General features: G+C 41.3%; 1 protein-coding gene across 2 annotated transcripts in view; it reads left to right on the top strand.

Moving 5' to 3' along the window:
* DENND6B (DENN domain containing 6B) overlaps positions 1-15,451 on the top strand; it is a 56,603-nt gene that overhangs the window by 26,510 nt on the left and 14,642 nt on the right. For both annotated transcript variants that reach the window (XM_068275914.1, XM_068275915.1), the window contains exons 10-16: positions 6,668-6,790; positions 9,330-9,425; positions 10,317-10,411; positions 10,884-10,949; positions 13,136-13,200; positions 13,975-14,064; positions 14,135-14,188. In XM_068275914.1, the coding sequence (XP_068132015.1) occupies positions 6,668-6,790; positions 9,330-9,425; positions 10,317-10,411; positions 10,884-10,949; positions 13,136-13,200; positions 13,975-14,064; positions 14,135-14,188 (589 nt within the window). The remainder of the gene's footprint in view (positions 1-6,667; positions 6,791-9,329; positions 9,426-10,316; positions 10,412-10,883; positions 10,950-13,135; positions 13,201-13,974; positions 14,065-14,134; positions 14,189-15,451) is intronic.

Below are 15,451 nucleotides of genomic sequence, written 5' to 3'. Positions count from 1 at the left end.
TAGAAAATGTGAGGATATGTCAGGACATCAAAAATCCATTTCTGCCTATATGGAGAAAGCATGGGCAAATACTGTAAAAGATATACAGTCCCCAGGCCCAACAGCCCCGATAATCAACAAAACAAATAGTGGCCCCCCAGACAGTGCCAAAAACAATATGGGAAATTGGATAGAGACCACCGGAGAGGCAGTTCGAGATCCCGGTCAGGACCACATTAATCAACATCATTTTTTAGGACCACAGGGCACACCCATGGCTCAGAAAAGGGGACTTCAAAGAGAAGAAGACAAGGAACCAGGGGGGGTAGGAGAATCCAGCTCCAAAAAAGGAAGAACACAGGACCCAGAAACGAAAGAGACGTTTCAACAATAAAGATATACAATCTCTCTGAGTATAATTTAACAACAAGTGATGTGTCACTATTAAGAAAAGGTCTCAACTTTGCTCCAACCAGCCAACCCAATTCCTTTGAATTATTCAAGGATTTGCACAGATTTATAAGAAGCATAACTCTTAAAAGATTTTTTGCCATCAATGAAAAGAAATCTACATATACAGAGATCATGGAAACTCCAAGTTTGGAAATTGAACCAAGTGAAGATCCTCATCCGGACATCTGGCAATTTTTCCAGGAAATGGGTGATGAGGCCCTTGATGAAAATTTGGGGATTAATCATCAGTTTATCGATGAATCCATCAAACACACTGGTTTTAAACCAACTTCAGTATTTTACCCCACTCATGCAAAAGGCTTACATATTAACACCTATTATCAGGTGGTCAAGGATCAATTTGATTCACTCTGTAGAATAGGAAGGAACAACATCAAACCCAGCAATCTTAGTAAAAGAGAACAAGAGTCTTTAGACTGTTTGAAAAATAACAAAGACATAGTGATCCGTCAAGCAGACAATGGGGGGGGATTGTGATACAAGATTTCACGAAATACAAGGCCGAAGGTGAGAGATTGCTTCAGGACCCCAACATCTATGTGCAATTAAGAAAAGATCCAACACAGGAATTCTCAAAAGACTTGTTAAAAATTCTAGATGATGGAATCACCAATGAGATTATAAATAAGGATGAGTATAATTTCCTCAAGCCCAAGAATCCGTTAATTCCATATCTTTACCACATTCCAAAGATTCACAAAAGTATAGTAGAACCACCAGGGCGACCTATCGTCGCAGGGATGGAAGGTATACTAACACCCATATCTGATTATGTTGATTACTTCTTGCAGCCGATAGTACAAAATACAGAATCGTATACAAGAGATTCTTTGCACACTCTAGAAATTATCAAACATTATGTTTGGAAAAAAGAATACCATTGGGCTTCCCTAGACGTATGCTCCTTGTACACGTGTATACCTCACAACAAAGGCCTGGAGGCCATTAGATACTTTTTATCCAAAGACGGATCTTTCAATAGAGGTCAAGCCCAATTCATATTGGACCTTCTTAAATTTGCATTAGAGCACAACTACTTCACTTACATGGGGGATTATTACCTACAGAAATGTGGAACTTCTATGGGGGCGGGGTTCGCCCCCAGCTTTGCCAATATTTATATGGCATTTTGGGAAGAAAACTTCATCTGGTCTGACCATCCTTTTAAATCCAACCTGGTGCTATACACCAGGTACATCGATGACGTCTTGTTAATCTGGGAGGGGACAAAAGAAAGATTCCAGGAGTTTGTCACATATTGCAACAACAATGATTTTGGGTTAGAATTCACCTATGTAATTCATGAAAACGAATTGGTATTTCTAGATCTGGAGCTTTTTATAGATCAAGACTCTAAGATCCAAACTAGGACACACTTTAAGCCTACGGCAGGCAATTCATATCTCCACGCAGACAGCTGTCATCATCCCGGATGGATAAGCAACATTCCGAGGAGTCAATTTTGTAGACTACGAAGAAACTGCTCACATGATACTGACTATCAAAAACAATCAGGTATACTAAAAGAAAAATTCAAAGAAAAAGGCTATAAAGATGCTTGGATTGACGCTGCCATTTCAGAATATCAGGGTGCCAATATCATTAAAAACAAAGAAAATCAAACATCGAATGGGACTGGCACGGATAAAAAAAGAGATTGGCGTACAAATTGGAAGCAATAATAAAGACAAAAGGAAAGCTATGGCCCCTTCAAATGGGCCCACTTTTCTCACCAAATAAACTGGCAATTCACGAAAAATTCAAAACATCATAAAAAGGAACTGGCCAATATTGCTACAAGATCCCATAATGAAAGATCTATTGCCAGAGGTGCCCCAAGTCATCTATAGGAAAGCAAAATCTATAAAAAATGTAATTGCACCAAGTAAAATTGATGTTAAAGAACCCATTACCTGGTTGAAAAGTAGTGTGACGGGAAACTTCAAATGTGGATCAAGTAGGTGTGGTTGTTGCCAATTTATGTTACATAAACTCAAAAATATTCCAAACCTGGAAGGTCCCCCCCTACCTCTGAAACAATTCATAAACTGTGCGACCAAGTTTGTCATCTATTTGTTGCAATGTGGTTGTAACAAAAAATATGTGGGAAGAACCACTCGCGAACTCAGGACTCGGTTGGGAGAACATAAATGTAACATCTTGTCCAAATCTGAAAAACACAGTGTCCCACGCCATTTTAATCAATGCCACCAAGGAGATCCTGGAAGTTTAACAATCACTGGTCTGGAACATATAGCTGATTCCCTCCCCACGGGCCTGAGATACAAGAAGTTATGCGAGAGAGAAGTTTATTGGATCTTCAGATTAGACACACTATCCCCGAGAGGCCTCAATGAAGATTTGGAAGTTCAAAGTCTCATAACCTGATACTATTCCCTGATCCCTAATAGAGCAAAAACCAATGGGGTCCCACCAATGTCACATCATCTTAGAAAAATGTGTCCATGGTATTGTATGTATGAGCATGTGTGTAATAGGGAAGTGTTGGTCATGATTGGGTGTATGAGAGTGAGATAACAATATGAGAAATATATATATGCGTAATGGGAGTTTCCTTACACCCGTCTAAGGTTGTACAGCTTGTCTGTGTTAAAGGTTGTATTGCATGTTAATTGGTGCTACATTTTCTGTATATTTTGCATATTATGTAGGTTAAAGATTCCATCATAGGCAGAGAGTAGCACATCTGGCTGGGTATAGAACCCCTGAGCATATTAGAGCACCTCCCCCAGTGGCTGGATGGTTGGCCACTGGTGGTTAGGAAATTATATTTAGGATAGAGTGTACCTATTGTTGTATATGTTCTCCTTTTGACTTGCTATGGATCAAACTCTTGCTGTGGTGGTTTCCCTGTTATCTGTGGACATAGGCGTCTGCGGGATACAGGAATGCCACACCTTTTTTAAAATATTTGAGTGAGATATTTCACACATGTATCAATATTGTAATTTTGGTTCCAACTGTCCTAGCAGTCATTCAGGGTCAGCAGTTAGGCGGCATTTACTGTTCCGCTAAGGGACATTAGAACACCAATGGCCCATAGACATACCAAGTTTTGTCTACAGTAGGGTCTGAATCTACCAACTATTGTTATGCTGAAAGTATGGGTTCATATTGAAACAGTCTCTAATGTTGGAATTGTGTGGCAGTAGCTGCATATCAATTTTCAGGCAGCTCATTTATTTCCATAATGTGCTAATAATAGCCCTTTTTATTTGTTTTTTATTATCTATATTATGTAAATGGTTTTTTATTTTTGCCTTTTTTTTGAAGGCTGAAAATGGATGGTAGTAGCTGCATATGACTCTCTTTTGGCAGCTTATCTATCGTCTACATGAAGTTAATGACAGCTCATTGTCTATTTATTATGTACAATTGATGGAAGGCTGTCACCGTATGGTACGGGGTTCATGAATGTGCGTACAATTGTATAGGGTACTAAGTACACTTCCCTCTATTCCCTCATCAATGTGAACATGTACGGTTTTACCCGCAGTAAGGTCTGATCAAATGTTGCCATAGCGCTGCGCACGAAGACCGTATGAAGCGCACATTCTGCTCACATAAAATGCTTTTCCCCCTATGAGAATTTATATGTATTGTTTTAGAAATGATCGAGGGAAGCTTTGTCTAGTTTCTTAATCATTGTAGCATTTCGCTACGTTTTATAAGCAAGCATTTAGGTAATCCGCATATTGTGGATGGTTGCTTTTATTAGTTTCAATAAAGTTTGTTTGTATTTGTATTTGATTACCGCCCCCTGGCTACAGTTGCCATGAGGGCGAGTCTATGTATACTGCACTGTCTGAAGTAAACGTCACCTGAGGAAGGCGTGGACTAACGCCGAAACCGGTAGTGACGTCAGACAGTATCAGCGGCGCACAGCTTTCTCCCCAGACGGACGTCCTCCTGCAAAATCATCTGCACCACCCGCCCTGGCCAGGCAGGATTAGGCTGAGGTTTCCCACTGGTGGATGTATTAGCAAAGCGCAGCATTATCATCTTATTTGTAAGTGTAACTTTTTATTTTGCGTGAATTTTATACATCTGGGTTAATGCACTATTGGAGCGCTCTCTGTCTCCCCCTACCCTCTTGTGTTTATCAGCAACTGGCTCCATCCAGTCTAAGAGAACAGCACCTGGGGCATTTAAAGGGCCATTACTGTTTTGTTTGAGCGCAAGTGTGATTTACTTTGTTTTACTTTTTTTTGCCATATCTAACTCACTTACCATTTCCCTGAAAATAAGACCTACCCCGTAAATAAGCCCTACCATGATTTTTCATGATTTTTAAAGATGCTTGAAATATAAGCCCTAAAATAAGCACTATCTACATTTCATAAAAAAATCGATGTAAGTGGTGTCCAGGCATCTATGATGTACATGTAAAAAAGTCAAATCAATTGGCAATAGATTGCAGTAGGACAGATAGACACATCACTAAGTAAAGCAGACACCCCAAAACCACCCCACGAGACCCAAAACAATCAGGTTTGGCAAATGTAGATTGTTGTACATGGAAATAGAAATTCATGAGGGGATTCAGGCTTTGGAGAGTTATGACGATATTCCCGTATGTGCCTTCATGACTACTGTATATTTGAATGAATGTTGAATTTTTTTGTTTTTGCTTAAGAATAAATGTAGATTGTTGTTAATATTGCTATTTTGTGTTGAACAGCAGTTTAGGTTGCTTCATTAATAACCATCATTAACATTACTGTATGATTCTCATTTTGTTATGTGCTACGGGGTGCTACCGATTGATTGCCTGTAATTTTCCAGCTGTCAGCTTTCAATAAAAAAAATAAAATTAAAAAAAGTGTAGATTGTTTTGTATGTCAAAATAATACCTAACACATCTTTTGGAGGAAAATATAATATAAAACCCTGTCTTATTTTCGGGTAAACACAGTAATCTGCCTTCTTTAGTACCCATATAGGTATAGTTGCTCTCAGTATGTATACCAACCTCAAGCTGTAACAATGAAAATGTTACAAGTTTTATATTAGCTGCAGAGTGTTTTGATTGTCATCTTATACATATTTTAGATCTCAAAACCAGCATAGCATTTTAACAAGGAAAAATATATCGATCTTAGAAACCAGTCAGGCATTATCTCTATTTTCTACCCTGACCTAGAATGTAATAGGGGACATTCAGCTGTTATAGCAGGGGTAGGGAACCTATGGTTAGGGAGCCACATGTGGCTGTTTTGATGGCTACACCTGGCTAAATACAAAGCAGTAGGGTTGATTCACTAAGCTACACAGCTCAAGCAGCGCAGCCTAGTGTGTCAGCGCAAATAAAAATGTCAAAGTAGGCCTGCTTCTGCTGTAGCATGCACTACTAACTTACTCGCACTACCCCAAAACGAACGGCTGCTCCAATTGTCCCACTCTGGACCCTGTCAGGTCCAGTTACTTTGTTGGACGAGATCCCGTCCTACAAAGTGAATCAATCCCCAAGTCAGCTAGCTAATTGTACAAGCTGTTAGTCAGTATTTCTCCTATCTGGGAAATTGCTGATGTTGCTGAAACCCAAGAGAAGCTGAAGACGTGTCTGGTATTTCCGCTGCCCGGCGGATTAACTGTATACACATCACCATGGCAACAGGGACATGAGCCCCCCTCTGCTCATGCGCACTGTCCCATTTTTAAACATATTGTATGGCTCTCACAGAATTACATTTTAAAATATGTGGCGTTTATGGCTCTCTCAGCCAAAAGGTTCCTGACCCCTGTGTTATAGGAAACAGAAACATCAGCCCCAGTGTCTCTGCAGATAAAAGCTTAAAGCGGACCTGAACCCAGAAGTCCCCTCTGCTCTAAAAGATAAGCAACAGCATAATAACCTTTAAACAAAAAATATTTGTCACAGCTGATACAAATCCTAAAATAAATCTGCAGTTTCTACTTCCTGATTCATGGTAGAAGACATATTGCTAACATCCAGTGCTTTCAAATGAGCTAATCTGCCATAGGCAGTCATATGACACAGGGGAGAGATCAGATTACAACTTGTGATTAGACACAAATGAGGGGGAATTAAACAGGCTAAACTCTCTAAGTACATAAATGGTGCATTTCGCTATGTTTTCCTTCTGTCCTGTGCAAGATTTCAGGTCCACTTTAACATATATTCTGTGTGCTTCTTTGCTGAATAACATTTTTTTTCTCATTATCTCTCTAGATCCCTGCAGTCTGTTCTAATGAACCTCCAGTTGCTGTGGGAATTAATTTTGCTTGGAGAGCCTTTGGTTATTATGGCACCTTCTCCCACCATTTCCTCTGAGATTGTATTGGCATTAACTGGGTAAAAACTGAATTTGTCCTACAGTACTGACATATTGTAACATCAACTCTAGAAAGCAGTTTTAGCCCTAAACTGCTAACAGGATTGCGTATATGAAACATTAACCCTCTCGTGCCCGCCGATCGACATCGGGAGGTAACGGCGAAAGTCCTGCAGCAAGGTTTTGCAGGAGATTGCATGCGCCGATGCGCATGCATCTACACTTGTATGACGGAGCTCTGCTCCGTCATCAGTCTCCCAGCGGCGATCACCACTAGGAGACTGTCAGACGGCGAAACCGACGTCTATTTACATTGTACAGCGCTGCGATCTACAATAGCGCTGTACTGGGGACAGCCGTGTCACTCGGCTGTACTCTGGGGAGGCTCAAGAGCGATTACCTCTCATAGGCTAATGCCTATGACAGCCGGTCGCTGTCATTGGCTGGTGGGGGGAGGGAATTTAAAAAAAAAAAAGATAATTTTATAAAAAAAAAAAAAAAAGACAAACAAATTAAAGTAAATAAACATTGTGGGAACGATCATAGAGAAGAGGGGGGGGGGGATTCACTTGTGTGCTGCGTTGTATTTCTCTGCAGCAAGCTTTTAAAGCTGCAGAGCCCTAAATTGTAAAAAATAGCCTGGTCACTAGGGAGGTGTAAGCCTATGGTCCTGATGTGATTAAACTAAGACCATGGCAGGGATATGATTGTGAGCTCCTTTGAGGAACAGTTAGTGACATGACTGTAGACTCTCTAAAGTGGTGCAGATGATGTTGGTATTCTATACAGTAAATATAGAATAAGAAATAATAATAGATACATCAGCAAACAATTTTAGCATCCATCTAGAGTCAACCAGCACAATAATGGTTCAGACAAATGACTGCTTTTAAGGCCCCTTTCACACTGGTGCGTTGCGTTACCCTGTTTTGTCGCAGTAACGATATGCCAATAAACGTCTATGGGGCATTTCATACCTGGTGCGGTGCAACATGATTCGCCGGAAGAGCCCGATTTACCGCGAGAGCAACAGCATATTGCTGGGCAACATGCACGCCGACCGGAAGTCATGTAAGTCTATGATGACGCAGCTTTTTATTTTTTTTTCTTTCTTTCACGCTGCGACGCCCATGCCTGGAAGTGTAATTTTTCAATACATTTCCGAGCAATTCTAATTCCGGCCACAGGAAGTGAGCGCTAGAGAGCCTCACTTCCTGCTGGGCTTGCAGCCAGAAGGGAGATAACCGCACATAGACACGGTAATCCACGAAGGTTAATTTAAGCTTTGCAGTGCAATGCGATCGTCACACCGTAGCGCTCCCCTAATGCTGGTTGCCATTCTGATACCGGCCTAAAGCATTGGCAGCCTGATTTTTATAGGCGGAAATTAGTAAATCTTGCCAAACTTTTAGTTTGAGTTTAGTAAAGTCTTCCAGCCGAATGTGACTAATAACTATAATATTAATCCACTTCAATCACTAAACTGCTGCACCAAATATTTTACTTTTTAATGGCCAAAACTTAAATGTTCTTAAAGAAAACAGTATATGCATTTAACATATAAATGAAAGTCCCTGAACTTAGCCTTTAACTCCTTCCGGACCGAAGCAGTACGAATCTACGTCCAGCAGGTGGTGCTGCGGCTCTGACTGGATGTAGATTCTACTGCTTCGGTAGTCCGCATGCCCGCCATTACCACCAATCTCACTGCTCTGCACCTGCCGCAATTCGCTCGCTCTGCCGTCTATAAGATGGCAGAGCTCTGTGAGCAGGTCAGGAGCCGCTATCATTGGCTCCTAACCGCATGATCAAGGAGAGCCAATCACATTGGCTCACATTGATAGACAGCTTCAGGAGCCAATGAAAACGGCTCATGACCAGCTGACATTGCTCAGCCGTTATAGAGACGACAGAGAGAGGAGCCTGTGGCGATGGGACAGCGTCGTCACCGGGACGGTGAGTATGTGCGGCGGTTCGTTGGAAGACAGCGTTTTACAGTACCAGCAGTCTCTGGTCCTTAAGGGGGCAGAGACTGCTGGTACAGAAGTGGTTAAATGCATTGGCGATAATTTTAAAGGATATGTCCGAGGTGAAAAAAAAAAATGAGATCTACTTACCTGGGGCTTCCTCCAGCCCCTGGCAGCCGATTGTGCTTACGTGGCCTGGAGTGTTTTGCACAGGCACAGCACTTCTGCACCTGCGCAGAACACTCCAGGCCACATGAACGCGATCACAAGCACTGCGGCTGCACGCTCACGCAGGCGCAGAAGATCCCGACCTGACAAGATCGGCATCTCCAACAGAGTGGATCCCGGGACACTGGAGCTGCGGTGAGTGACAGATCGGCTGCTGGGGCTGGAGGAAGCCCCAGATAAGTAGATCTCGTTTCTTTTCACCTCGGACGTATACTTTAAGCAGTGGTGCAGCCATATATTTCTTTATCATCCTCAGTCTTACATAACTGTATCTCATATATAGCCAATTTGCTTGTGATGTAAATATTTAATGCTGAAATGTAAAGCTGTATTGTTTTTTTGTCTTCTTTTTTCTATTTTTCAGATGTATTTCACCTTTAAAATTCTGCTCAGACTTCCGTCCATACTTCACTATCCATGACAGTGAATTTAAAGAATATACCACAAGAACACAAGCTCCGTGAGTGACTGCTTGCAGACAGCAGACTTTGAGGCTTTGTTAGAAAAAATAATAATCTTAAGTGCTTAACCGCTTCTGGACTGACGTGGTTGGAATCTACATCCTGCTGGTGGCTGTGGAGCTCTGACAGGACGTATATATCTCAACTATTCACCGCCACGCACTCATGCTGTTTGCGCAGCTGTTCTTTCACTATTCCTGCTCGCTCTGCTGTCTTAGTGACAGCAGAGTGTCCACATCTCGGTCACAAGCAAATTTCATTGGCTCCTGACCCTGTGATTACAATGAGCCAACCAGAGAAAGGACAGCTCTGGTCCTTAAGGGGCCAGAGCAGTCCAGTCCAACAAGGGTTAAAGCAAGCCTGAACTGAAAATAAACCCAAGAGATAATAATTGTGTGTATAGTAGCAATGTTATATAGAACTGCCCTGGTGTCTCATATTCTTATTTTTACTATCAGGGCTTACATTTGAACTCTGGAATGTGCTCAGCAGCCAAATCAATGTGATGTAAAATTTGGTTAATTCAACTACCAGTAAAAATAAATAATTAGCTTTTGAGCACTCTCTTGTTACTTGCACAGTCAGATAAATGTTTGTTAATTCTATTTTCTTGCTAGTCCATGGCAGCAGGGCTGTGGAGTCGGTACAAAAATCATCCGACTCCTCAGTTTATGAAACTGCTTTAAAGCTATTTTCAGTTTCTGTTTGGCTGTGAGAAAAGGACATTATGGTTTAAATAAAAGATTTGCGCTTTTTATTTTAATCTCAAATATGCTCTGTTTATTTTGTGTAGGAGTAGACAAAATGGGAAACTGTTTATTGCACTTCAAGTGAACAGAAAATACAAGTACCGGTAACTTTTCCTGCTTTATTTATTTATTTATTTTTAGGCCTAGCTTACTGCTAGGAGTGACCAATCCATTCTTCATAAAAACTCTGCAGCACTGGCCACACATTTTACGTGTTGGAGAACCCAGAGTGTCTGGTAAGTGATAAAGCTGATGTATGGCTGCATCATCCTACCTAATAAAATAGCAGGTGTCTATATCCACCTGTGTCTGTGCAAACTGTTACCATACTGCTCAGGGACGCAGTTGTGTGCACGAGTGAGCATGCGTGTGGTTGTGTATACGCACGTGCAGGGCTGCGACCCTGCACATGCACATTAAGGCAGGAGGCACTGTACAACCTAGCTCTCATTAATAAATGGGCTGACTGAGAGTCGGTGGGCCACTGTGCCTGCGCAGCCCTGTTCACGTCCCATAGTCAAGAGTGTCCTGAGCGTTAATAGTGTTCCTGTTTGTTCCTGTCTGTTTATACGTTTACACAGTTTGTCCAATTTATCCTGCGTAATTTCCTTCAGGGCATAATTCTGTCATAGGTATCACTTTTAAAAGAGTAAAGGCTTTGATCAACCCCATTGTGAATCAAAATGCTATAACCTACTTTTTCTGTAGGGGATATTCCAAAACAAGTGAAATTAAAGAAGATAACCAAACTTAAGACACTGGATACCAAGACCGGTAAGGCATTCATTTTGTGAAATGCAGCAATATGCTTAATAGACCTAAACAGTTTTTTACTTTGTGGATTGAAGAATAGTAAGCAATAACTTACATTTCAGTCGTATCAGCTTTGAGAATAGCCATATGCTAATGATTGCTTAACTTGTGAGCACATGAGAAATCATATTATGGCACTAGCAGATGTACTCGTGGTGTCACGGTGTGTGCAGACTGCTAAATGGATGACTATGTTTGCAGTAGTGTACTGTAGACCAGACACCAGTTTATAGTGAAATAACAAATGTTAAAGTTTAATGCACAGTTTACAAATGAGAACATTACAAACATCAACAGAACCACAAAACCCAGCAAATAATACAATCCTTACTAACGAATTAACAGCAAGCTCAAGTATATACAGCAAGTATACAAAGATGCTGGGTACAACAATCAGAAGATAAAGAGCAGGGTCATAAGGCAATAGCAGTGAATCAGAAAGCAGGCAAAACAGACAGACGGATCAGGGCCAGGGAAAAGGAACAGAAGCCTAATTGTCTAGTATCTAGCAGCACCCGGCACAAGCTACCCAGATAATCTGGCAAAGCTTAACTTTTGGACAGGTCCTTGAAATGAACCAAGCACCATTTTTTAGCACCCAGTGCATCTCAGTAGCACTTTAAAAATGCATGCCAACAATGTGGCTTATTATTCTTTGAAGGCTGTAATTGCTGCAAAAGGTGCATCAGCAATGTATTGAGCAAAGGCTGTGAATACTTATGTACATGTGATTTCTCTCTCTCTTTTTTTAAGAAACTTGCCAAAGCCTCAAGTAAACTTTTCTCACGTCATCATTATGAGGTGTTGTGTGTAGAATTCTGAGGAAAAATGACTTTTATTAATTTTGTAATAAGGCTGTAACATAAAATGTGGAAAAAGTGACGTGCCTTTAATACTTTCTGGATGCACTGTGTATTAGCAAGCTTGCTCACAACTTGGGCTGCCCTTTCCTTCTTCCTACTAAATAAACACGCTCCTTTTCTTTGTCTGCTGTTCTAGAGTTCGGTTCCACTTTAAAGAGAGTCTGAAGCAAATTAAATGTTCTCTTTTTATTGCCCACTTAAGTTAAGCAGAGCAAAGCTGATTTGCAGAAACAGCGTGGCAGAATGATGTATTTACCCCCCCCCCCCCTTAAATCCCTGGGGCAAAATTCAGGGATCGCTTCCTGGAGGAGGCAGCGCTTTGCACAGTAGCTCTGCCTCTGCTCCAGTCAATCCCCAGCTCTCCCTGCCCCACTCAGTCTTCTTTCACGGAGAGAGGCGGAGATTGACCGAACTGGAGGCAAAGCTACATCACAAAGCTCTGCCTCCCCGGGCAGCAAAATCCTCGACCTGGAAAGGCGTGGAATTTTGCCCCACGCTTTTGGGTGATAAATACCTCGTTCTACCGTGTTGCTGGGGCGAATCAGCTTTGCTCTTACTACTTAACCTAAGTGAGCAATAAAAAGAAAAAAAATGTATTCACTTCAGACTGTCTTTGAATAGGCCACTTGCTAAATAATTAATATATATAATAACTGGGGGAGCATACAGGCCTATTCAGCCCCGGCCATAGGTAACACAGCACAACACCGGCCATGGGTAACACAAAAAATTATAGTACTAAGTCAAAGGTTGGAGATGGCCACCTGCTGGTAAGTAGTTGAAGTCCTTCACAATAGTTTATATGTACATGGAATGCCTGGCATATAGCTGTCTTTCTGCAGCCAACTCTAACTGCTACCCCAACTCTGGGCATCTTTAGGGAGTAGAAATTTCTGTGAACAGTAGCATGTGCTTCTGTGTCAATTTATTTTCTGGTACTACGGATAGCAAGGTAACAAATGGTTGTTTTGGTTTCATGAGACATATCTGTCATGTAGAAATGATGGTCCCCAAGAATTTCTAATTTTAAAAATAATCTCTGAGCGAAATTTGTGCTGACCCTGCCAAGACAATTCAGTAAATTGCAAACCAGGGGTTAGGTACTAAAAAACAATATTTGTCTAGTGATGAAAATGTGTGTTCTTTCCAACATCTGCTAGAGGCTGCCATTACTTCTGAATATTATTACACAAGTCCATTCAGACAAAAAAGTATTAAAAAGAAGCCCAGCAATTTTGCATATGGATCCTTTATATAGATGTTTTTATATTTTATTCATTCTAGGAATGTTCACTTCCTACAAGCCATTTCTTCACAAAGATAAGACACTGATCAAGCAGTTGTTAAAGGTAATGCGATGGAAAACAGATTTTTTTTTTGTATTATTATTATTTTTTTAATTAGTGAATAGAGATGTTGGTTAATTGCAGCTACAGAATTATCTTTTAGGAGAACACATTGTGGCAGTTGCAGAAAGAGAGCTGAAATGTATGTATGTATGGCCCAGATTTCATCTGCTTTGCCATTCTGATGAGCTCTGGGATTTTGTCTTGTGAGACGGTTTTGTCCAAATTTCCTGGTGCAGTTTTTGCATGTAGGCCATGCATTTTGCCAATCGCAAACACACATGGATTAACATAGTAATTGTGGTGCCCTTTTAACAGTGGTGCGATTACATTTTCACCCAATTGCATATGTAGCGCGTGCAGCATTTTTTCTGCATTTGCAATTGAGCTAAATCAATGGCAATGCAAGAAATTTGCATACAAATGCAGTACTATGTGATTTTCCTGCGATCTCCCATTTTAACATTCTTTCTGTCCATCTGCGCATGGGCAGAAGAGCCCGACTGGCACCGCTGAGCCAGTTACCGGGACCGCTAGCAGGAGAATGGAGACTCTAAGACTTAGAGTCTAAGGAGTACGGCGAGGTACTTAGCCATGCTTATGGGGCTGGAAGAAGCCCCGGGTAAATATCAAATCTTTCTTTACTGACATCTCAGGTTTACTTAAGTATGAATATATGTAATGATTCCTTTTACTTGAACCTACTGTGCCTAAAGAGGTGTTATACTCTAGTAGTGTCTGAAGAAGAAATAACAGTATGTAGCCTTTCTTCTACAGGGTATTCAGAAGAAACTCCCATCTTCCACACTCAGTTTGTTGCTCAGGAAACATCTATTTGAACTGACACAGAGCTTTATGCTTCCATTGGTAAGATTCAGTCTTTTTTTTTGCAACTTGATCTTTTACTATCATTTTAACATCGTTTATTTCCTCTCAGGAGCGGTACATGGGCAGCCTGATGCCACATCACAGTTCCATAACACCCTGGAAGGTAAGAAGCTTGCGTTCAGTAGTAAATGTTCTGTATCATTTTATTATACTAAAGGGGCCCATGAATGATTCAATTGCGATTTCACAATCTTACCACGTCTATGTAATATGAGGGACTACTTAAAGTATTCATCCAAAGTATATTCGCTTTCAGTTTACCTTTCTACAACATAGATTTGGTAAGATTGTACAATCATGATTGTATCATTGATGGGCACCTTCACACATATTTAAAGAGGAACTCCGGTGAAAATAATGTAATAAAAAAGTGCTTCACTTTTACAATAATTATGTATAAATTATTTAGTCAGTGTTTGCCCAATGTAAAATATTTCCTTTCCCTGTTTACATTCTGACATTTATCACATTTTTACTGCTGGCAGGTGATTTAAGTGGAAGGAGATGCTGCTTGCTTTTTTGGCAGTTGGAAACAACTGTAAACAGTGGCTATTTCTCACAATGCAACAAGGCTCCCACAGTGTGATGTCAGAACCATGGTCCTCACATCACACTGTGGGAGGGGTTTCACCACAATATCAGCCATACAGAGCCCCCTGATGATCTGTTTGTGAAAAGGAATAGATTTCTCATGGGAAGGGGGTATCAGCTACTGATTGGTATAAAGTTCAATTCTTGGTTACGGTTTCTCTTTAAGGTGCAGTAGCCAGCACCTATTCAATAAGGAGATCTTGGGCAAGACTAATACCTACTGAGTGTGTCTTGTCTTGTTAAGGTGAAATGGGCCCAATTTAAATTATCTAGGGCTTTTTCCAGCCCCCTGCAGTCCTCTTGGTCCCTTGCTGTAATCCTGCTACAGCCACTGTGCTCCTGTGAAAGTTGCATGCATGGCCCCAGGCCACACCTCCTGATCACGCCAGAAGCGTTCTGCACTTGCACAATTTGTAAAAATTTCTACTATGCATGCAGCGAACACTCTGGGCTATGAGAGCCCGATCAAGGAGGTGCGGTGGCCAGGGCTGCGCATGCGCAGTAGCCCACTATTGGCCCAGTCGGCCAGCTTTTGGAGAGGCACAGTAGATTAATGGAGAAGAGTGGAAAGACAGCAATGGACCAGGAGGACTGCAGGGGCTGGAAGAAACCTTAGGTAAGTTAAACTGGCCAGCTTTATTCCACTTTAGGTTCTCTTTAAAGAAAACCTGTAACGAAAAAATCCTCCCCTGGGGGGTACTCACCTCGGGTGGGGGAAGCCTCCGGATCCTATTGAGGCTTCCCCCGTCCTCCTCAGTCCCACGTTGGCAGCTAT

Source organism: Hyperolius riggenbachi, chromosome 3 (genome assembly GCF_040937935.1).
Source record: "Hyperolius riggenbachi isolate aHypRig1 chromosome 3, aHypRig1.pri, whole genome shotgun sequence".
NCBI classification, from domain to species: domain Eukaryota; kingdom Metazoa; phylum Chordata; class Amphibia; order Anura; family Hyperoliidae; genus Hyperolius; species Hyperolius riggenbachi.
Note: the sequence above shows the minus strand (reverse complement) of the source record. Positions and strands in the feature narration are given on the sequence as shown.